The sequence below is a fragment of the Thunnus thynnus genome, chromosome 10 (assembly GCF_963924715.1).
Source record: "Thunnus thynnus chromosome 10, fThuThy2.1, whole genome shotgun sequence".
Classification (NCBI taxonomy): Eukaryota; Metazoa; Chordata; class Actinopteri; order Scombriformes; family Scombridae; genus Thunnus; species Thunnus thynnus.
The window spans coordinates 32,015,212-32,037,535 of record NC_089526.1 but is presented as its reverse complement, the minus strand read 5'-3'; the positions used below and the strand labels follow the sequence as shown (position 1 = coordinate 32,037,535).

Here is a 22,324-nt window from a genome sequence, read left to right as displayed (position 1 = left end):
TGAAAAAAAAATCTTATTCTTTTCATGAACAGAACAATTTGAACTTTGTATCTCTTTTCTGATTTTTCCTATTGAATAAGTTTACGTTAGTTCTCATCTGCACCCTCTGCAACACGTCACTCTAATTCAAAATAAGAAAATGCTGTACTGTTGCAACATAAATAAGCTGTCTGTTGCATAACTGCTGTTAAAACATAGAATTTTAAATTTAAAAGATGAAAATAACAACAAAACAATAACAATAAAATAGAAATATTTGAATTTTATTTGTGATTGTAATACATAATTTTACAAAAAGAGTATCATCTGACTTTGGGTGTTTGCAGACTGATGAGACAGCTTATGGACTATCCAATCAGTAACCGGGACGTCCATTGCTGTCTGACTGTGTAACTGACATACCTTCATGACAAGAAAAGCACAGCTCTAAATAATGACATTAATAATTATAAGTTCTCCATTTAGGTGAGACAGCGCCAGGGATCTGGTATTGTGCATACTGGCTTAATGAAAGGCTTACTGGGACACAGAAGCTCTGCCAAGCCTTCACTGAACAAGCATGGGCCTTTATTTTGAAGTCAGAGAACTCTTGTCTTGAATCCTCTTAACAGATAAGCCTTTTAGAAGCAAACTCTTCAGTTGCCATGATGGGAGTCAGAGGTGGACTGTATTACACTGTAAATAAATACAACCTCAAAGCTGTGTGATAGATACCATGCTGTCACAATGGCACAGGAAAACCAGAGATTCAGATGAGGATGACGATGATGACAGTGAGAGTGAATCAAGTGGACGACATGTGTCATCTTTCACCACTATTTTCAACAGTTTAATTCCAGGTCAGTTATTGTCATTTTTCAGGTCAGTTTAAGTCTCTCAGTAAAACATGCCTGTGAGCCAGTGTGCATAATACTGGAGCCTTGGAAGTGGCACACCTCAATGTAAGAATCAGAGTCATCTTTATTCGCCAAGTATGTTTACACGTACAAGGAATTTGACTCCGGTTTAGTGGCTCTCAACATACCTAGCCAGAGTAACAACACAATAATTTTCAGAAATATACACAAGGAATGACTCTACAGCTGAATCTGTCTGTGAGCTGTAAACAGGATATAAATAGTGCAGGAAAGTGAAGAGTGCACATGGTGCTGAGATAAATATTAAATGGTAAGAAAAAGGGCATTACTTCATATAGTAAGTTAGGTGTTACGTACAGTATACACAGCCTGTCCAGATACAGTATACAGCATTTATTAATGTTATTAAGTGCACCTGTGCTTCTCCTGCTATGACGTGTTAAAATGTCTGCCGCGAAAAAAAGTCTTTTTTCCGTCAGAATGGCACATTATTTGTTTATTGTTGCTTCTGTAAATACTGGCTGCGATACTGTGCAAAGTAAGATACGAACACTGGAGGGTGACGGAGGACCGTCGCAATTTGATGACACATATTGTTGACGTTGTCGTCACAGTGTGCGACAGTTATTGTAGTCTTAATTTACATGGTGGCGGAGCCACAGGCAGAGTTGAACTAGTATTTGACTATTAGAGAGCAATCAACTAATGATATTACGGCATATAATAGCGTTGATAGAAACTGAATGTGAGGACATATCTTTAGTTTTTATTAGGTAGTAAGGCAGGCCATAATGTTTTGTTAGCCTAGCTTAGCATAGCCTTCCTGCTAAGCAGCATTGCACAACTCAGTTTTGACAGAGATGTGTCACAACGAGGAAGGAAACTGTACCAGTGACACCTAGCAGCAAGTAAGACTACAGAACTGTCGTTCATGTGATATTGTGGTAAACCTGCGTTGCTTAAGTAGGTTTTCTTCGAGACTTGGGGTTTCTCCGAAGCGTTCACAGCATGTTGTCGTTCCCTGCGCCGGGCTCCCAGCAGCGGGTCGGTCCGTCAGGACAGTCCGGGAGGAACAAGGTAACTAGCAACAGATTGAAACCACCTCTCATTATACTGCAACCTCTGTCGAGAGCACACCAAACTCCTTTCTAAAACCTGTCAGATTAAAGTTTTCTTCAAGTGACAATAAAAGTAACGTTTATGTCTTGGTAAATCCTCTAGAACCAGTTCTCACTTCGCCATATATATAATCCAGCAGGTGTCTATCTATAATGATAGCATTGATAACTGGCATGTCAGCAGACTCAAGATGACGCTGTTGTGTTAAATTTGGTCTTAACATGACTACATATTTCCAGATAGCTTATCCTCTGTTACATGACTGTCATTGCTTAATTAGGTGGCCTTGAAGCCAGGCCACAGTCTGATGGACTGGATCCGGTTTTCAAAGAGTGGGAAAGATCTGACCGGGCTTAGAGGGCGTCTGATTGAAGTTACCCAGGAAGAGCTGCAGAAACACAACAAAAGAGAGGACTGCTGGACGTGTATACGAGGTGAGCCTCCTTGGTAGTCTTACAGGGGACAGTGGCTGGTTCACACTTGAGAAAATAGATGAATAACCTGCTGGCAGCTGTAGTGTTTAGTAGAATTGGAGGATACTTGATGTCAGCTTGATGATACTTGATCCCACTTATCCTGATCATTCATGAATACAGTGGAATTTAGAGAGGGATGTTCCGGACAGGGAGTCCCAGCCCTAATGTCCACTACACCAAAGCACCAAACCCTCACAGACTTTAATGAACACCCCCTCTTTGCTCAGTAAAAGTGCGTGAGTGCAGGAGGGTACAAGGGATCAAAATGCTTGATGGGGAAAGGTGCAGCACTTTGGATAACACATTTTACCTGCAAGCTGAGGCATTTCCTTGGCCAGTTAAAGCCTGGCTGCCAAGATTCAAAAGTATTGGACACTTTTTTCTGTGTTGACTCTGTAGACCAGCACAAGTGATTGAAGAAGATACTTCAGTGATTCAATATTGCACTTTCATAAAGTAATATTGCACTTTCATAAAGTGAGGGGACTAGTGTTGGTCAAGCTCCAAAAACACTGGATCCTACATCTCCAATAATGCATCTTAACAGTATTTTTTGTTACCCCTCTAATGTAAACATAAAGTATCGTACTGGCACAAAAATAAGATGATCTTGATTATAAGATGACCTCAGCTTCTCAAAACACCTGTTTTTGGAAAAAGACCTTTTGAAGATGGCAAAATACTGTTGCAAAAGTGTCATCTAGATACAATTTGACCAAAAATATGTATTTTCCCTTTTTAAAGCAAAAAAAAGAAGCACTTCCATTAAAGCAGAATGTTAATCCCACATTTGTGTAGCTTGTCTATCAGCCACATCACACACTCTCCTCTCAGGCTCTTAGAAGCAGTCAGACTGATTTTCTGAGCTCTTCATCATGACATGAGTTCTTTTTACAGATGATTGGGTTAGTTTCTGCAGTAAAGACATCAGGAGACACTTGTGACTAATTTTCAATTGGCATTCATTTTTTGTGTGGCAGCAAAATATATCAAAAACTGATAGAACTGGTAATATTTAACTGGTCTAAGTAAACACTTAAAGGGCTGTTAGGTGTTACACTGGACCTCTCTTCTTTGAAAAAGAATATCTGATGTTGCTAATGTGTACAATAAAATGTCATCTGATATTTTAGTCAATACAGTATTTAATATTTTGGTAAAAATTGACATCTTTAATAACAAGTGATCATGATGCTGTTCCACTGGAATCTCACACTTGCACCTTGTTTAACAGATGAAGTGTTTTGGTTTAGCAGCAGTTTCTTTTTTCCCTCCACACTCTGATGTCATTCTGGTAAAAGGTGATGTTGGCCTCACCTGTCTGAAGACTTTGTTCCTCTTGCACCTCTTGTTGTTCCTCTCTGTTGTTCAGACTCACCACAGGTTTGCATGTAGTGTCAGAGCCCCTGTGTTTATGCTGGTGTAGGCTACTATTTCTTTGACGCATGTAGGTCTGCAACTAATAATTATTTAATCAAAACAAAATCTGCTGAATTGTTGTTTTTTTTCGATTAAGTGATTCATTTTTCAGTCTATAAAATATCAGAAAATTGTGAAAATGTCCTATAGTCCTAGTTCAAGGTGATGATATGAAATTGCTTGTTTGTTTCATCATCACCCCAAAACCAGAAGATTTACTATCACATAAGACAAAGAAAAGCATCAAAGCCTCACAGTTAAAACTGGAGAATTTTTGTCATTTTTGCTTGAAAATGATGTTTAATGGTGAATACTGTGGATGTATAGTGGCCTGCTTTACTTCAGCTTCTTTTCAGGTCTTTAAGTGCAATGCTTTAAATGTATTTAACTTCTGTGGCTTCACCTCAGATACTTGAGAATCTGTAGCACGGCTCTTTATGAGTCACTGTCCTCCCAACGCTTGTAAGTCGCTTTGGTTTCAGGCGCCTGCCAAATGACAACATGTAAATGTCACACCTAAAGTCAGCAGTTACTGGAGTTTTGTAATAAGTGGTTATTATCTACCAGCAGAGGGCACTGTACTGATATGGTCTTAACATGTTTTTTAGGCATGGTTTACAATGTCACCCCCTACATGGACTACCACCCTGGAGGAGAAGAGGAGCTGATGAAGGCAGCTGGGATAGATGGCACTGAACTCTTTGACCAGGTATGGAAGCTGACGGAGAAAGTAAAGCACTTTCTTGTTTTCATGTTGCTTTTTAAAGCGGAAAGTCACCATAAAATGCTGCTTTCACCTGGTTAGTTGTTTGAGAGGTGGCACTTTTCATAGACATTGTAATTATCTGGTACGCTCCTGCTTCTGGGCTTGTTTGGTGTGGTACTGATGAAAGATCTCATCCTAGCTGATAAAGACTGGTCTCCTGCTTACTTTTTGTAGCTTATCAGGACTTAACAAAGGCATAACTGTCCAAGCAGTGAATGTAACGTGTCTTTTAAAAGCTCAGCAGGAGTCAAAACAAGCTCCAGTAGCTTGGGAGGATGAAAACATTTATTGTCTGGCTGTCTTTGTGTTGTAAGACTGTAGAATGTAGTTTACTGTGGGTATGGTTGGGTTCATATGTGTTGCTATGGGAACATGAATATGTTTGTTCACAGGTCCATCGGTGGGTAAACTACGAGTCCATGTTGAAAGAATGCCTGGTGGGCAGGATGGCCACTACGACCACCACAGCAGTCAAAGGTACACACACATTGAACTCACTGACAGTATCTCTGTATTAATAGGCTCACATGCTGTTTTTAACTTCTGTAGCGACACTTTAGTGTTAACCTGAATGTGATGTACAAGAAGACAGATGACTCCTGACAGAGAGTGATGTTACTGTTTTACCACACGTAGCAAAGTAGAGATGATGATGATGATGATGATATACTGTAGTTTTTCTGACAGTTACAGTCTGAAAAATGAGACAACAGAAACTTTTGAAATGTGGGAAACCACCAGTTTGTGTAATATATGACTATGGTAACTTAGTCATCTCATATATTAATACATAGCTTAAATCTGATTGCCATTTCATAGTAGGCTCTAAGTAAATATTAGCAAATCACTTGTGTGGTTAAAAAAGTAGATGTAAGTACAGGAATTGTTGGTTGTGACAGAGCCAAATCATCACTGTTGCATCACTGTCGTAGCTGCAATTTCTCTGTTGCCAAAAAGCAAATTACTACATTGACTTTGTTGATGCTTCCTGCACAAGCTCAGTCACAAAGATGCTTTCATTTTTGCATAGTGGTATCTTTTCTGTCATCAAGTGTTCCCTAAACATCTCTCCTCCCATGAAATGTTTCTGCTTGAACACTCTCTCCTGACAACTCCTAACAGTGAGACACCTGAAGCTCTCCTAAATATCAACAGAGATAGGCACAAAGTAAAGACAGCTGATAAAAATGCTTTTACTTTTAGTCTTGACACAAGAATTTTTGAGAGGTTGTTTTCCCACTCTGAGATGCTTGACTAATACAGACCCTGGTACTGCTTCGACAATCTTGTGCACAAAAGATAACTGACAAATGAACGATAAAATGGTCCAACGTTGTGCCCAAAACAGCAGCTCACTCAAGTTTTTTTACTAACAAAGCAACAATTAAGAGATTTCAGAACATTCTCTAATTGCAAACTGGATTTCCAAACAATAAGAACAACTTTGACAAAAAATGTGCCATATAGCTTATCTCAAGCATTTTTCAAGTCTGTGCAACTTGATTTTCATATCATACTGAAAGGAGTGGAGATCAAATAGCTGCCTGGAAATCTACCTAAAGAATGATGTTATGTCTCAATAGTGGTCATGATTAATGTACAATCTTTGTAATTTAGCTTTAATGGCTAAAAATATTAATTCAATAATTGAATGTATGAGTGTATAAGTGTTATTGTCAATCTAACTCTAATCTGAACTTTAGTCTTAATTGTAATGAGTGAGTAATGAGTAGTGTTTTATTACTATTATTTTTTGATCTGTTTTTCTTCTCAGCTATGGTCCCACCTCCACCGCCGACTAGCCTCGCCCCCCCTACCTCAGTGGCTCCGCCCCCAGACAAAGACTCCCGACCTCGGTATAACAGACACTACATCCACATAAATATAGTACACATGTCACAGCTAGAGTCTAACAGAGTAGTACATAATCACTGACATCATTATCTGTTTCCTGTTGGTGTAGGTACGACTGGTTCCAAACTGATGCCACTGTTCATCTGGTTGTTTACACCAAAAGGAAGGTAACCACTCATCTACCTTAAAAACATTCATGAGGAATCAAATAAGTTACTCTAACCTCTAGTGGCAAACAGTGCAAGCTGCAGTGGGGAAGTAAAGTAGTCTTCAGATTTGTGCCCATGTGTGGAATAAATCACCTAACAACCCTTTTCAGCTTCATCTGTGCTCCCTCACGTTTTGGTTGGGGTGACAGGGGGACGATGGATCGGGTTTCTGTATCTGTCTATCCGTCACCTGCCACACAACTGGTCTGATTTTGATGAAAGTTTGAATAATGATGCACCTTGTCCCTGATTGGCCAAAGAAGTGTCTGGGTCATTGGTGGAGGATTAAAGGTTTGTGTTGTTCTGCCAGATACCCAGCTCAGGCTGTACCGTTGCTGACCTCGAGGCCAATGTCTTACGACTGGAAGTGCTGCTGGGAAAAATGTCCTACATGGTTCATTTACGTGAGTAAAGATGTAGCTTTTATAAATTTCCATTTACTTTCTCCTACAAAAACATAAGTGAGAAACACTGAGATGCAGAGCATTACTTTACTGCCTCCTTCTCTTTTCTTTCTCCTCCTCTAATATTTGACCTTCTTCATATATTAAAGTGAGAAGCACAAAATATTATAAATGTACAGAAAACATAAAACAACTGAAATGGTAGTTTTAGGTATTTTATGTAAGGAATTTATTGTAAAGTTATTGTACTGCTTTGTGTTACATCTCACATGTGTTTCTGTTTCTCTGGTCTGTTTTTCTGTGTTTACACATAAAATATAGTGTCAGCTGTTATATGAATCTATGTTTCACTGGTTCTTTGTTTTACTGAAATACAGTAAGTCTAAACTTCATTTGAATGTTGATTTGTGTGTGATCACACATTATTATGCTGATGTACACAAGACGTTGGTTATAAAACAGGTGTCATTTTCATGCTCTTCCAGGTCTGACTGAAGAAGTTGAGGGAAATGTTGCTGGTAAGACAACATCTTGATTTGATGTAAACAAATAAAATAAAACATCAGTAGAAATCTGTGCTGATGTTCATCGTCCTGTTCTTATTCTTCAACTGTCATTTCTTCAACAGTTCACACTGCTTTCGCCGTGGGAAAGATTCAGGTCACCATACGCAAGCAGGTTAAAGGAAAATGGGCAAGTCTCGGTCAGCCACAGGAATTCCACAATACGTTTGCACGCAAAAAAGACAGAGGTGAGATCCAACATCATACAAACCATGAATTTTTACTGCCTTTAACTTGAATGTAGACGAATTTAATGCTAATGACACACCTTGTATCAAACCAATTTCTGACTTAGAGGTGCAAGAAATTAAACAGCAAAACTACATGAAAAAATAAAGCCTGGTTTTAATACTTATACACATACATCTTTACATACAAGATAGTTTAAAACTTCTTCCTCCTCCAAACAATCATCTGTCATGATTGTTGTATTAGAAACCTGAGAAAAAGGAAAATAATGAGACTGTATCACTGATTGGCTCTCCTTTTTACAGCCCTCTACTATCGGGATTGCGTGTTGGTGTCTAAGACTGAGGTGAACCATAACACTCATGTGTTCAGATTGCAACTTCCACGTGGGACCGTCATGCATGTGCCTGTTGGAAAACATGTCTACCTCAAAGCACTTATTCAAGGTAAGACAGACACTGAACCCAATACAGTGAATGTTTCCTTCTGTTCTTTACCAAAGAAGATGCTTTTTTTCACTTAGCACTTTGAAATAAACTTGTGCATAAAAGTAAGGAAAACAATGAGGCTGCTACCTTCTGTGTTGAGGGGTACACTCCACCACAGCTTAGTATGGTATAGTGAGTTAATGGAAAAAGGGCTTCGCTAGGCTGTCTCTGCACCAAGGCTACCTTTTACATTAGTGAGCATGATTCCTCATCACAACCACTAAGTACAGAAGGTCCAGTGGCTGCTTTAAAGTTCAGGTTCATAATTTTTAAAGTGTGTCTTAATACAACAGTCAGGTGTCCATATGAACAGTGGAAGAGGCTATTAAAAGATGCTCTTCAAATGTAAGTGATGGAGGCCAAAATCCACAGTGTGTCCACACAGTCGCTTTTGTGCAAAATGCATTTAAAAGTTGATGTGAAGCTTATATGAGTCTTCATCAGTCTGAATTAGTCATATCGAGTAGATATCTGACACATTTACAGTCTTTTTAGCATCAAATTCCCTCTTTGTGTTTCCTCAGTCAGTGTTTCCCTGTTGAGCAGCAGGTGGAAGTATAGTAACAAAAAGAAGAACTTTGACACTAAAAAGACTGTAACGTTGAAAGATATCTACTTGATTTGAAGCTTCATATTAGCTTCAGATAAACTTTTAAATACATTTTTGCACAGAAGGAGGACTGTGGATTTTGTCCCCCATCACTTCCATTATAAGTGTATTATGAAGGAATGGAACAGGAGGAATGATTACTTAACTTTAAGACAGACTTGAAAAACTGTGGACACTTCCTTTAAGGTCCAACCAGAGGTGCCTAATTTTTCCAGTCTCTGCTGTTGACCTGCCTTCAAATCTTCAGCACTTTAAGGCTTCCTGCTTCACCACTGATCCTAGTTCAGGATACTTAACTGTTGTATATTCCTGCTGCATCGTCCCTCAGCACTATGAGCTTCACAGAAAACACAGTCCAACCTCAGACTACAACATCAAGTCAGGTGTTTCCATAGACATTCATGTGCTGTTACATTATGATAGTATATGACTGTTATTTTGTTTGTTAATTTACTCATAAATCATGTTGATTTCATAAATACAAAATTCTTAGGCTGTGGTTCACATTTATCCTAATTTATAAGTAACTTTTTACCTAAATCTCTTAGAAGTGCATTCATATATTAGAATATTATGGAAAAAATACAGATCATGCATCTCTTGTCTTCCATTTAACAGAAACTCATACAATGATAAACATGATGGCTTTAAGACAAACTTGGTGAAAATATGAAATCATATATATGATATGATGTGTGTGTTATATTTCAATGTCCATTAGGTGGCACTAAGCAGTATAAAGTAGGTCTTAATTGTAATGAAGAGAGAGTATTGTAGGTGGAGGAGTGTTACTCTATAAACATAAGGTGGTAGGTCTTAGACACACAGACTGTCTCCATGAACACCTGCTGTTTTGGTTCATGTACGTGCAGCAGCACAACATGCTAAAGGGCTGAGTGAAGGTGAATATAGATCAGTGGGTGTGGTGATTAATAAATACTCTCTCAGCCAGTCACATCACTGCTCTCATGGCTCTGAAACAGTTAAACGTGATAACGACAGCTCAGCAAACGGGAAGCTTTTCTTCAGGAAATGTCTGGACAGTTCAGAGCATCATGACATGAACACACATCACCACAAATCTGCAGCCAAACACAGATGGAGTAGTTTTTTTCATCAGTTAGTTACTATAATAATGACAGAAATAAAAAATAAAGAAATTGATTTGGTGAAGCCGTTTATATGATTATATTGGACCAACGCTATTTCAGCAATAACTCTAATGTATCTCACCTCGTACATGGTCACATAGTTTAGTAATTAATGTTACATAACAGCATTTGCACCGCAATGTGTTTCAAGGACAAAAACATGAGACGCTACTTTTGCTAAAAAGAAAGTTGTAAAAGAGGCTGATGAGCTGCTAACCAACACCTCCTTCATAAAAAGCTGAATACTGAGTTTGATTTGTGTAGAGGTGTGTGTGGTTATACTGTATCAGCCTGGTGTCATCAGATGATTTATCAACATATCAGTCCTGCTGCTTTCAGATGCTGCAGAGATTGAATGAAATCACCAAAGCAGCAACAGATTGACGTTGGGCCACATAGACGTGCTTCTGAGACGTTTTTAATGCAATGTCTTGGACTCTCAACCAAAGTACAACAACTGCCTTTGCACTGCCTCATTTGAATGAACCTCCCACCTGTCTGTGCTTCTCCTCCCACATGTGCACCATGCATTCTGTGTTGGTTATCAAATTACCACAAAGCACAAAGTGAATTTCAAGGTCAGGAAAATACCAAACAGTCGGAGCGCTGTATTTGCTGGTCATTGCGCCTTTAAGAAAATACAACCCTACATCAGTACAGATAGATGTAGAGAGGATCTCTGTCCAGTCTGATCTGTATGAAGAAGAACATTATAATACATTCAGAGGACTGAAATTATTCTGAAGGAACAGACTGGATTTAATTAGACACTTCTTATAATTATTTTATTTTGTCATTATTGTTGTCCATATCCAGACACAGAGGTCGTGAGGCCTTACACTCCAGTGGACCAGAATCTTGCAGCAGTTTCCCATCACTCCTCACAGGAATCAGACCTGTACCTCATGATCAAAGTCTACCCTGACGGAGTGTTAACCCCACATCTCAACAGTCTGCACATCGGTAAGTTCACAGACATGACACTAGTGTGTGTGTGTGTGTGTGTGTGTGTGTGTCTTGTGAAGAAGGAGGAGAGAGAGCTCAGGTTAAATTCACACTTGTCATTTCATTCAATTTTCCCACATGGTCTGTGTGTAATTAGTGTCTGATTTAGTAAGGCAGCATTATGCAGACAGTGGGTGCTTTCCATTTGGCTAATGTAGCTACTCGCTTCCCTCACTCACCCACTCACTCACTCCTCTTCCTCATGTTTTTGCTCCTCCTGAAATGTGAGAGAAATATTCAAAGAAGAGACACAAAGATGGAAGAATTTAACTCATAAAATGAGACATTCTCTCTCACTCCAGCATTGTTTTGAGGAGTTGGCAATTACTGATGGCTTACAGCATTTCAACTGTCAAATATGTAAAAGTCAACTATCAAATTTTTGGAAATAATATTTTTTTAAATGAATAAATAAATTCAAGATAAATTAAAGCCTAATTAGTTTGCGTAAGACCACAAGTACAGTACGTCTGACGTCCTTCTCAGGCTCAGGCTGATATTATAGAGTAATAATGACTGTGGCTGTGTAGGACTGTCGCTGTGTATTTTTTCTAAATGAGACAAGATGCACTTGGAATGGAAAACAAGAAAAGACGCTGAGAAGAAAATCCTTTTGGCTTATGAAGAGAAAGTCAACAAAGTTGTTCAACAGTTTTCTGGATCATTCTGTAATATTTGTATTTTATAGAGCTGCATCGAAGCTGTGATTCCTGTTTCCACAGGTAGTTAAACTAATCTACAGTGTTACAATCATGCAGTATTGTTATTATTACAGTACAGCCGACTGCTACGCTAACTGTCCCGCTGGATCAGCTGACTAATCAGTTAAGAGATTCTGAAGTGGTGTTGCTGTGTGGTAAAGAACTTCAGCATAGGAAACACCTGTGGTTCCTCATTCCAAGCACCTCTGTGAGCCTCCTCACTCCTTGTCTCTTCTGATGGAGGACCTTGATCAGTTTCCAGGTCATGGCCTGGTGGATGGAGGAGCGTGAGGATGGGAAGAAGCATAATTAGTAGAATGGAAAGCACCCAGTGTCTGAGGCTCCCCTCAAGGTGCATTGTGGGAGCTCAAAGAGAGCTCACAAGGCGGTTAGTGATGTCTGACATCACTAAGCTCAGAAAATAAATAATAGTGTAAATGCTGCATAGAATAATGAATGAAATAATGTGATTCCAACACATTTAATGAGGGTCCAGTTAAACTCTCTCTAGCCTGAACTGTAGGCTAAACACAACAGATGTAGCCTAACTCTAAACTACGTTGTAGACTTGGTGTGGTTCCATTCATCCATTCACAGTAACAAGCTAACAGCAGACTTCAGATCTGCCTCTCAACCTCACTTTCATCCATATATTTGCCATAATTGGGCCAGAATCCAAAATGATGAGTCAGCACTTGTGTCATAATAATCTGCTGAGCACAGCTGTGCATTAGTGAAGAAAATAACAATAGCTAGTTATATATACTGAGGGCAACTAGACATGCAAGTACCACAGTTAGAAAGCCCCAGCTGGAGTTGTTTCAATTCAAACAGATCATTACAGATCAAATATTTAGGAACATGTTAATGAGAACATGTTTATGAAATAAAAATAGAATTTTAGGTTTGACAAAATAATATCACGGGTCAAGTATATTCCAAAACCTAATCAGATGGTCACACAGGGTTCTGTTATTACTACATCCAGTGTCTGCAGAGTGTAAACATGTTCTTACATGTCTGTGGGCGTGTGCGGCCTGCGCTTACAGTCAGTGTGGTCATAAAGTTTGGGCTGCAGGTGGCATGAACCCTTACAGATGTGGGCAGATGAAAAAATTTCCGTCACGTTGAGCCTCTCTCATTGGATTCTGTGAGTGGTTTGGATCTGTTTCTGCTGTTCATTCATTCAGTCTTTGTCCAGGGTTGTAGCTGTTTCATTGAGGCAGTATTCCCCACAGCTATTGCAAATTCCCACAACCCATACATAAGTCACATGACAACTGAGCCAACTCCATCCACTAATAAATACACACAGATGTGATCCAAACCTCCACATGCAGTAAAGCTAGTAGATAGACCTCGAGTTATGATTATTTAGTCAAACTGCTGTTTCAAAAGTCACACTCAGCTTTTTAACTGAAAATATGAAGAAAAAATGAGAGACTATCTAATATATGGGGATATTTGCTCACTCTTTCTGTTGTTCCTCCAGCTGGCTTAATTTCTTAATTTCTCTCCCTCCTCCTCCTCCATCATGCTGAAACACCACTCAGTTTAATCAGTTAGCAGTTACACAGGACAGCTTGCTCTGACCCTAAAACATGACATGAGTCATAAACACACCTGCTGCTCTTGCTGTCCTTGAGCGTTTCCAGAACCCTGCATTATATGATCTGATGACATTTATTTTCCATTACTGCTCTGCTGGAGATGTTACCTAATACTAATCTCCTGCTTCACCTTCACATGCTCTCTCATCAGGGACTAGTGTCCACTTGTTTTAGAGATCTTTTTAGTTATGTCATTTCTAACCTCCCATAAACAATGACTGTCCCAATATAGACAGTTTCTGCAAACACTAGTCACTCCCTCCCTTCTCAAGTTATATGTTTTTATTTATTTATACATGCGACATTATTTGTGGTACTGAATACTGATACTGAATATCACCAACTAAAATCTCTTGATGTGATGTCTGGAGTCTTATTCCAGATGATTTTCTAGTATTCATGAGTTCTTGTTCACTGTTTGTTGTGACTCTTTAGGTGACCACATATCTGTTAGCGGTCCAGAGGGTACCTTTAGTCCCCGCCCCCTTCGTGATGTCACAGTCCTCTACCTGTTGGCAGCAGGCACAGGTTTCACGCCCATGGCTCGCCTCATCCGACTGGCCCTGCAGGATAATGACAGCATCAGGTGGGAACTATTAGACAACAACAACATCCCTCGTCAATATGTTTATTACTTTTTATTATTTATATATTATTTTATTATTATTGTCTCAACACATTGGTAAAACCCAAACGAGAAGGTGTATTTCTGTATCTAGAACTTATTCCCAGTTTGAAAGACGGTGCTTGTCCTTGCCAGTTCTGAGAAAACAAGCGCAGTGTGTTCCTTTTATCTGTTTGTGCAACCGATTATAAATCCAAGGCTTCGTCTGATCATAACATGTTTGTGTGTCCTCAGAAAAACCAAGCTGCTCTTTTTTAACCGACGGGAGGAGGACATTCTGTGGCGCTGTCAACTGGATGCATTAGCTGCTAATGATGAGAGGTACAGATAGCTGTGTGTGTTTGTGTTTGTCCATTTCACAACCTGACCTGCAAATTTTATGCATTCTAAATGAAATGAAGTTAGTTGTGGAGTGTGAAAGTAGGTGCGTGTGAGATCAGGGAAGCCTGGTCTGTAAAGTGTGGAACATAAAACCAGAAAAAACTGAGACATAAGCAGAAGAGAAGAGAAAGAGAGTGAGCTGTCACCAGTCCATCCATTAAGCATGTTGATTATTACCATGGTAATAAATAAGTATTTAATAATATTGACATTAATTAGTTTGGTGATGCTTTCATCCAAAGCGACTTACAATAAAACCATGTAGGAGCAAGAGCCAGATATCATCCACCACTGGGAGTGTACTCTGCCTTTATAATTGTTTACAGTTTGGAATATATTATAATGGAAAAAATAATGAGAGAAGACGTTATCTAGCTTGTATTTAAATACACCCACTATAATGAGTTAAACCTCCAGAGGAATGAAGGCAGAACGTGAGACAAAAGATCTTCCTTATTAAACTTTCACCAAGGCTACATTATACAATCTGTGTTTATGACAAGCATATCCATCCCTGTGTTACAGTACAATATCACACCAGTGTAGTGTGCAGTATATCATAATAGGACGCTTTAAAAGAATTTGAGTTAAAACTAAACATTTTTCCTGTAGGAGTCAACAACACTGGTGAAAAATAAATATGTTACTGTGAAAAATCAGTTGCAAAAGCTTTTATCATGACAACTATGTTGACACTTAACTCAGGATCCACTTTTTACCAACACATCCAGATGAGAATTGGCAATAGTGTATGTGTAGTGGGTGCTTTTTCACACCTAGTTAGTGGTGCGAGTTAGTTGCAGCATGAATAGTCTGACTTTACAGGCTTGAATTCCACATTTGGAATAAGGCAGAAGTTTCACCTTTATGAACTCTTCTGCTACATCTGGACCTCAGTGTCTTTGTACATCTTCTGAATTTGTGTGTGTGTGTGTGTGTGTGTGTGTCAGGTTTCAGGTGGAGTACGTCCTCTCTGAGCCCTGTGAAAGCTGGACGGGCAGGAAGGGCCGGGTGGATGAGTCCATGCTCAAGGATTTCCTCAACAGGCCAGATGGGTCCAAATGTTATGTGTGTGTGTGTGGCCCCACTGCCTTTACAGAGCTAACAACAGGGTATGTAAGACCTCACTGCATGGGATAATTCTGTGTTTTACAACTTACGCCTTTTTTTCCACAGCTTTGGCAACAATTTCTATCAGTTATCATAATGTTTTACTCACCATAGTCATTTGTGAATTGGAGGTTTCTGATCATCTGCCTGTTGGTGTGTCTTGATTCCTGAAAATTAGTCACCTCACTATTTGAAAATGAACGCTTGCTATTTAAACACTGCTGAATTGACCACAGTGCTCATTTGGCTTCTCCATCTGCTCACAGTAAAAGCCAAGTCTCCATGTCTGTGAGGGTCCATGCACATACGTTTAAAAAAAACAAACTGGACACTTGTTTCATGTATTGTGTGAACTGTGTTCCTCATCCTTGGTCCTGTTCTCATTAAGCAGTCACACAAAGTTTTCTTTTTTCAACCTTTTATGGTTGTTCTGCCAAATACAACAAAGGAGCTCTTAGTGCACATGTGTGGAACCTGTCTACATATGCAAACCCATGTACAGAGACGCGGAAACCATTAATTACTCTTTAATGGAAAACAAGTGACAATACAATTTATGATCTGCATTCCAGTAGTTCCCTTTATTTCAGTGTGTGGATCATCATTAAATCATCATTTTTACTTATTGACTAACTACTCAGTAATTTGAGTTGATGACGCACCTGCTAACATGGCAGAGAATGATCAGAAACCTGGATCAGGTACATGCCACAGTATCCTGGTTTCTGTGGAAGTATTCCAGGTAGCATATCCAGGTTTCTCAAAACTGGGATAAGGGCCTATCTAGCTTTCTGAAACCAGTATATGGTGTTTACATAAGAAACTGGGATACTTCAAAACTCATACACATGTAAACGCACTCATTGCCTCAACAAAGTGTGACAGGACAAGAGATACAATCAATCAGACAATCACACAGGCTGGAAACTTTATTTGGAGGTGGAAGCAAAAGTGAGTGCACTTGGAATATCACTAATAAATCCTCATTGCACAGGAAACTTTGTGCACACAACTGCAGTAAGTACAGTAGGACAAAGCTGAACCTGGAAGTCGCTCAGTAAGGCGTACGGATGTTAAACGGATACTGTGTTCCAAGATGGGGCCTCATTCATCGCTATGAAAGTTGCTCGCATGACATGACAGCATGTACATTAGAGACTTCCTCTGCCCAAGCTGGCTGACTTCCTGTTTCATATACATAAATGGAATAAAATTATTTAAACATACAGCTCTTTTAGACATTCCAATTTTTGTTGAAGGGGTCATTTTGGGGTGTTTGTTACCCTCTGTTACCCTGTTACTGATAGGAATGATGGCTAAGATTACAACAATAAGACCTAACTTACAATAAACCAGAATTGTGAGGCACAAAACTTGTGTCTTCATTATGAACATTTTTATTAACAACAGTAGAAGTAGTGATATAAGGTTGAGGTCACAGAACTACACCAACTTAGCAGGTAACAGGTTTAGGAGTGTTGCTGTTCTGTGATACTCTAGAGAATCTATTCTAAAGAGATCCCTTCTTAAAGTCATTTCAATGGAAATGATGGAGCACGAAATCCAAGGTCCTCAGTCTGTGTGAGACTGTGCTTTTCAAAGTTCAGCTGGAATAAATGAGGCCTCAGGAGTCTGACTTAGTTGAATCAAGTGGGTATCTACTAGTTACTGTTCTTCTGCTGCAGCTCAGCAAGTGAATACAGTCCAGAGTCAGGAAAAGAGGGAACTTTGTTCTAGAAAGACTGGAAAAAACCCACTTGATCTGTCTCACAGCTGGAGTCTCATATTAGCGCGAGCTGAACTGTGGAATGCATTTTTGAATAACACTGTATTGATTTTGTTCCCCATCACTTACATCAGAGACATTTCATGGCCAGTAAAAACAGGAGGAAGAATTCTCTCAATGTACATATGAGCATGTGTGTATTGTATGAAACGTCCAGTGTGTAGAATTTAGTGGCATCTAGTGGAAGGGCAGAAATGGAATATAATATTCATAGTATGTTTTAATTAGTGTGTAATTACCTGAAAATAAGAATCGTGTTTTCTTTACCTTAGAATGAGCCATTTATATCTACATAGGAAGCAGGTCCTCTTCATGGAGGCCGCCATGTTGCACCGCCATGTTTCTACAGTAGCCCAGAACAGACAAACCAAACACTGGCTCTAGAGAGGACCTTTCGTGTTTTTCTCATGTTTCACAGCCACCGTAGGTTCTCCTACATGCTTGGAAGGGGAGGGGGAGGGGTATTCATCTGGTTGCAGTTTGCAACCTCACAGCTAGATGCCACTAAACCCTACATACTGGTCCTTTAATGTGAAAAAATTTGAACTTATCCTTTATGCACCGTAGACCTCAAAATGTGTGTACGTCCTTATACTTTCTCACCTTGACATACAGTACTTCCTGTTTGTTTGTGTGTCAGGTTGGTGAAGCAGCAGGGCTTCAGTGAAGAGGAGCTCCACGCCTTCCAGGGCTGATGAGATCTGCCTTGACTCAACCCTACAAAGACTGTGTGTGCCTGTGAGTGCGTGTTTGTGAGAAATGAAAGGAACATTGTATTTCTATGCATCAAGGACCTGATGATGCTGACAACAAACAAAACAACACACCCCAGGTATGAGTCATTCCTGAGTGCGCAACAGGAACATTTTAAGCACAGAATAAGATTTTTTTGCAAGCCAAGGAAATAAGTTTTGTAGAGATGTTATCACACAAATAATATTTTAATTTGAGCAAATAAAACTCTCTTCTGTACTCAATACATTCCTTGAGCAGACAGCAGACACACTGACAGAGAGAAAATAAGCAAAATAGAATGAAAGATATCATCATTGTGCACTTACATGGATCTTAGCAAACACACAAATACATTTATTGAAATACATTTTTTGCTCAAATTAGATTTTTCTTTGCGTAATACTAATTTCTCTACAAAATGTAATCTAGTTGCTTGCAAAAAATGTTTTTTTCTGTGCTCAAAATGTCTCATCATGTTATCAGCAATACGGCACAAATATAACTCCATACCCAGAACTCACAGTGCAGTAAGATTCTTACAACTCTAGACAGTTAAGTCAGTGTCTGGGGCAAAGTTAATAGAGTTCATGTAAACTATGAGTTGAAACATTATAAAGGTGTGTAAAAATTAAAGCAGAAAAACATACAGAGACAAAAAGAAATGAGATTATGTAAACTGAAGTATATGCAATACAAAGAGAATTAACATGAGCCTTGAAGTGCGTAGAAGAGGAGTGAGGAGTGGAGAGTTTGAGCCACTGCAGTGAAATAAAATGCATTAAACGGTTGGACCAATCCTGAAAGGTTAGTCTCCTATTCACTAAGACTGGGGCAATTTTCATTAGCACTCCTCTGATTAGAGTCTTGAGTCATCCCAGTTTAATTCTGAGTCATCATGCTGACTTGTTTTAGCCTTTAAAGGGTAACTACACACAGACTGAAAACCTGCTTTCTGCTGCCTTAGACATTCAAAACTTGCTGCAACAGAAAGGAAACACTGATGTTACATGATGTATGTCATGTTTCAGTATGTGATTGTACTGGTACTGTAAACAATGCAAAAAGATTTCATAGTTAGCTAACAGGAGACACATTCAGGACACACAAATTCAACATGGTATACGTTGGAAGTAGTGCAGCACACTGGAAAACATTACAGCTCAGCCTGCTCCTGCACAGCAAGCAATCCCCCAATTTAAAAACAAATGAGCACCTCCTGGCCTGTTTCACAAAAGCCCAGCTGGATGTTCTAATGTCTGAGCAACATCCTGTGGTGCACTGAGACATAGCATCAGTGATGTCACCTAGAGAGACACTGTTGACCCAGCCATGGTTGATCACACACCAACTTGTGTCCCTGCAGCACTACACCACACATCACTCCTTCTGATCCAGAGCTCACTTGACGGCAAGCATGTCAGCACCTCTCATCTCACTCTTGCCCCTGGATGGCTGGATGGACACATCAAGGTGCATTATACAGAGTCTGGATGATGAACTTGATGAGCTGGAGTTTTACCAACCGGCTATCAGACCACAAAAACGTTCCCATCCAGTTTCCTGATGCCATCCTGGTGGTACGAGCCTCATCAATGCCTGGCCACACCTTCTGGACCAGTTGGTATATGTCCCTGCTCTGAGCTTGTCCTAGCTAATGGTCTGAAAGCTGCCTATTATGATCACATCTCATGAGTACACCTCCTCATGAACAGGTGACAGTCATCAGGCTGAAACAAGCAATTTAGGGCAAGTTCAGGCAGTTAAGAGAGTTTGTTTCATCTAATTGCTTTGTGCAAGAACAAATATAAGAGAAAAATAAGAAAACATTCATGCATGAGGCCTGTTGTTCACTGCCTTTGTGAAATTCACAATATTCCACCCACAAAATTAGAAAAATAGGAGAATAAGATTGTTAGTTGCTTCCCTTTTTCACCCAACATATGTTTGTAACGAAACCTCATTTATCAGAGGTGAGGAGTTTCAAACCTCAACATGTGTTTAATGTCTTCATATTGTACAGTTTATATCAGCTGGTGTCAACAGTTGTTTAAAAAAACTGGTCTGTTTGAAGTTATCTTTAATGTCAAGGGAGTTTTTAACCAGACTGGTATAGCATTGGTTAGATGTACAGTACTGTGCAAATGTTTTAGGTACTAAAAGTAAAGTGAGGATTCTTTCAAAAAATGACACTATAAATAGTTTTTATTTATTAGTTAACGTCATACAAAGTTCAGTAAACAGAAGAAACCTAAATGAAATCAATATCTGCAGTGAGCAGCTTTGCCTTTAAAACAGCAGCAGTTCTCCTCGGTTCACCTGCACACAGTTTTTCAGGTATTTGGCAGGTCTGTTGTTCCTGCATCTTGGAGAAGTTGCTACAGTTCTTCTGTGGATTTTGGCGTCTCAGCTGCTTCTATCTCTTCATGTAATCCTAGACTGAGTCCATGATGTTGAGATCAGGGCTCTGTGGAGGCTGAACCATCTGTTGTTGTTCTTCTTGTTGATGAAGATAGTTCTTTATGACTCTGGCTGGATGTTTGGGCTCGTTGTCATGCTGCAGAATAAATTTAGGACCATCAGATGCCTCCCTGAAGGTGTTGCATCATGGTGAAGAATCTAAACATCTAAAGTGCCGAAAACATTTGCACAGTACTGTAGGTATCATCAAAACCTTGACAATACTATCCCTTGCGTTGGGTGTGGTCAGAAGTCCTACACTTGATTTCTACGCATGCATGTTGGTGCAAGTGTGTAGTTACTCTTTAAATGGTAATCCTTGAGATCCTTTTTTGCCACAATGATGGCATACTTTGGCAGTTGGCACTGTGACATCTTTCTATGATTATGATTATGATTATGGTTATTACTGGAATGAGTGGGAAGCTCTCTAATAGCTCATACCATTAGTTTGAAGGTTGGTTCTTTCAAATAGATTGCTTAGAATTCACTAGCAATTTCCAAGAGCGTCTCAGTAAAATCACTGTATTAAATACAAGGTTCTTTGAAAGAAGGCATGAACACAGTGTGCAGAGAGTTTGGCTGCTCCAAACGTCTAGCGGTCATCATCACAGCCAGACTGATGCTGCTGTTCAAGGGCTTCTTTGTGCCACAGCTTGACTGTTTTAATTTTCTTAGAAAACAAGATGAAAAATGTGCTCCTGGACAAAGTAAAAAGCCAGCTGTGGTTGCCAAAGTGATTGTCTGTTTGAGTTTCTGAAGGTTGGCACTCTTCTGTGTTCAGCTGTGCCTCATGCTGACTGCTCAGTTCTTTCTTTTATTCTGAATAAATCACTCATCTCACCTGGTAAAGACACTGCCAGGGGTAAAGTAGCAAAATAGATATTCTCTCATATGAAAAAAAAAAACATAAAGGTTATCGAACCTTTTGTGGTGCACTGCTCAAATATAAATCCACTTCCTGCCAGATACACTGAATCACGCACAAAGTCAATCCAACATCAGGTCCAGCCACCTGCTCTCAGGTTACAGCCAGTTTTATTGAAGCCAGTGGTGTCCCATCCTGTGCCATAAGCAGACTTTTCATTCCTCCCAAACACGACAGCAGCTCATTTCACTGATCAACACGGTTTCAACCGAGGAGGAAGAAATCGGTGTAATGAGCTGGTCGACTGGAAGGAAAAGGTCGACTGGCACAGAACTAGACACCACAGACTTAGAGGAAGCTGGTTTACTGTCACATACTGGTTGTTCTGTGGTTGACTATTCTTTAGGAATGGTATAATTTATATATTTCATGTTCTACATGCTGTGTTTCCTCTGTTAACCTTGTGTCATTCTTATTTCATGTATAGACTCCAAATTATTTTGCATTGTTGCACTTGCAAGGGCTAGACTGATATACAGTCTGTCAATATATGTGACATGTATTAGCCTTTCATTAAAAATCTGCCAGTCCTCCTCTATAAGAGAGATGTGATGCAGTTCAGAGATAGTGTTCCATCATTTCCACCCTGACAAAAGTACAGCCCTTGGGAATTACTGAATACTTTCTTGGCATGAAAAAGGTAAAAACTGATCATGTTGAATATTGGCAAAATATTCTGGCAGCTTCATTTTACGAAAAACACATGTAAGGTAAACTTCAGTACTTACTGCCATTTTCCTTTGCAACTGTTTTTTTTTTTCCAGAAGCAAATACTGAAGCCATCCTATGGCTTGGCAAGTCAAAATAAAGCTTTGTCTCCTGTGAATGCTGTCCAGCTCCTATTTACACTTATGTGGTAGACAATGCAGAACACTGTTTCT

General features: G+C 39.5%; 1 protein-coding gene across 3 annotated transcripts; it reads left to right on the top strand.

Annotated features, from left to right (window-relative positions):
* Window positions 1–655: 655 nt before the first annotated feature.
* cyb5r4 (cytochrome b5 reductase 4) lies at window positions 656–22,269 on the top strand. Of its 3 annotated transcripts, none has more exons than XR_010930474.1 (17): window positions 656–839; window positions 1,825–1,934; window positions 2,257–2,410; window positions 4,480–4,580; window positions 5,030–5,114; window positions 6,412–6,493; window positions 6,601–6,658; window positions 7,011–7,104; window positions 7,590–7,622; window positions 7,733–7,855; window positions 8,162–8,302; window positions 10,922–11,068; window positions 13,857–14,007; window positions 14,281–14,367; window positions 15,378–15,539; window positions 17,964–18,155; window positions 19,422–22,269. XR_010930474.1 is itself a non-coding variant. In XM_067602504.1 (17 exons), exons 1-16 carry the CDS (start codon window positions 716–718, stop codon window positions 18,016–18,018), a joined length of 1,707 nt encoding a protein of 568 aa, XP_067458605.1. In that variant the 5' UTR covers window positions 656–715; the 3' UTR covers window positions 18,019–18,061; window positions 19,422–22,269. The 3 variants fall into 3 exon arrangements, 2 of the variants coding, with proteins under 2 accessions (XP_067458605.1, XP_067458604.1); XM_067602504.1 differs by having other exon boundaries at window positions 17,964–18,061; XM_067602503.1 differs by having other exon boundaries at window positions 17,964–22,269.
* Window positions 22,270–22,324: the final 55 nt, after the last annotated feature.

Excerpts from the sequence above, each read along its gene's own strand:
- cyb5r4 (XM_067602504.1), top strand. The coding sequence starts at position 716 with ATGCTGTCACAATGGCACAGGAAAACCAGAGATTCAGATGAGGATGAC. Across the intron at positions 1,935-2,256 it reads GACAGTCCGGGAGGAACAAG|GTGGCCTTGAAGCCAGGCCA; the intron begins GTAACTAGCAAC and ends TTGCTTAATTAG. Across the intron at positions 4,581-5,029 it reads GCACTGAACTCTTTGACCAG|GTCCATCGGTGGGTAAACTA; the intron begins GTATGGAAGCTG and ends GTTTGTTCACAG.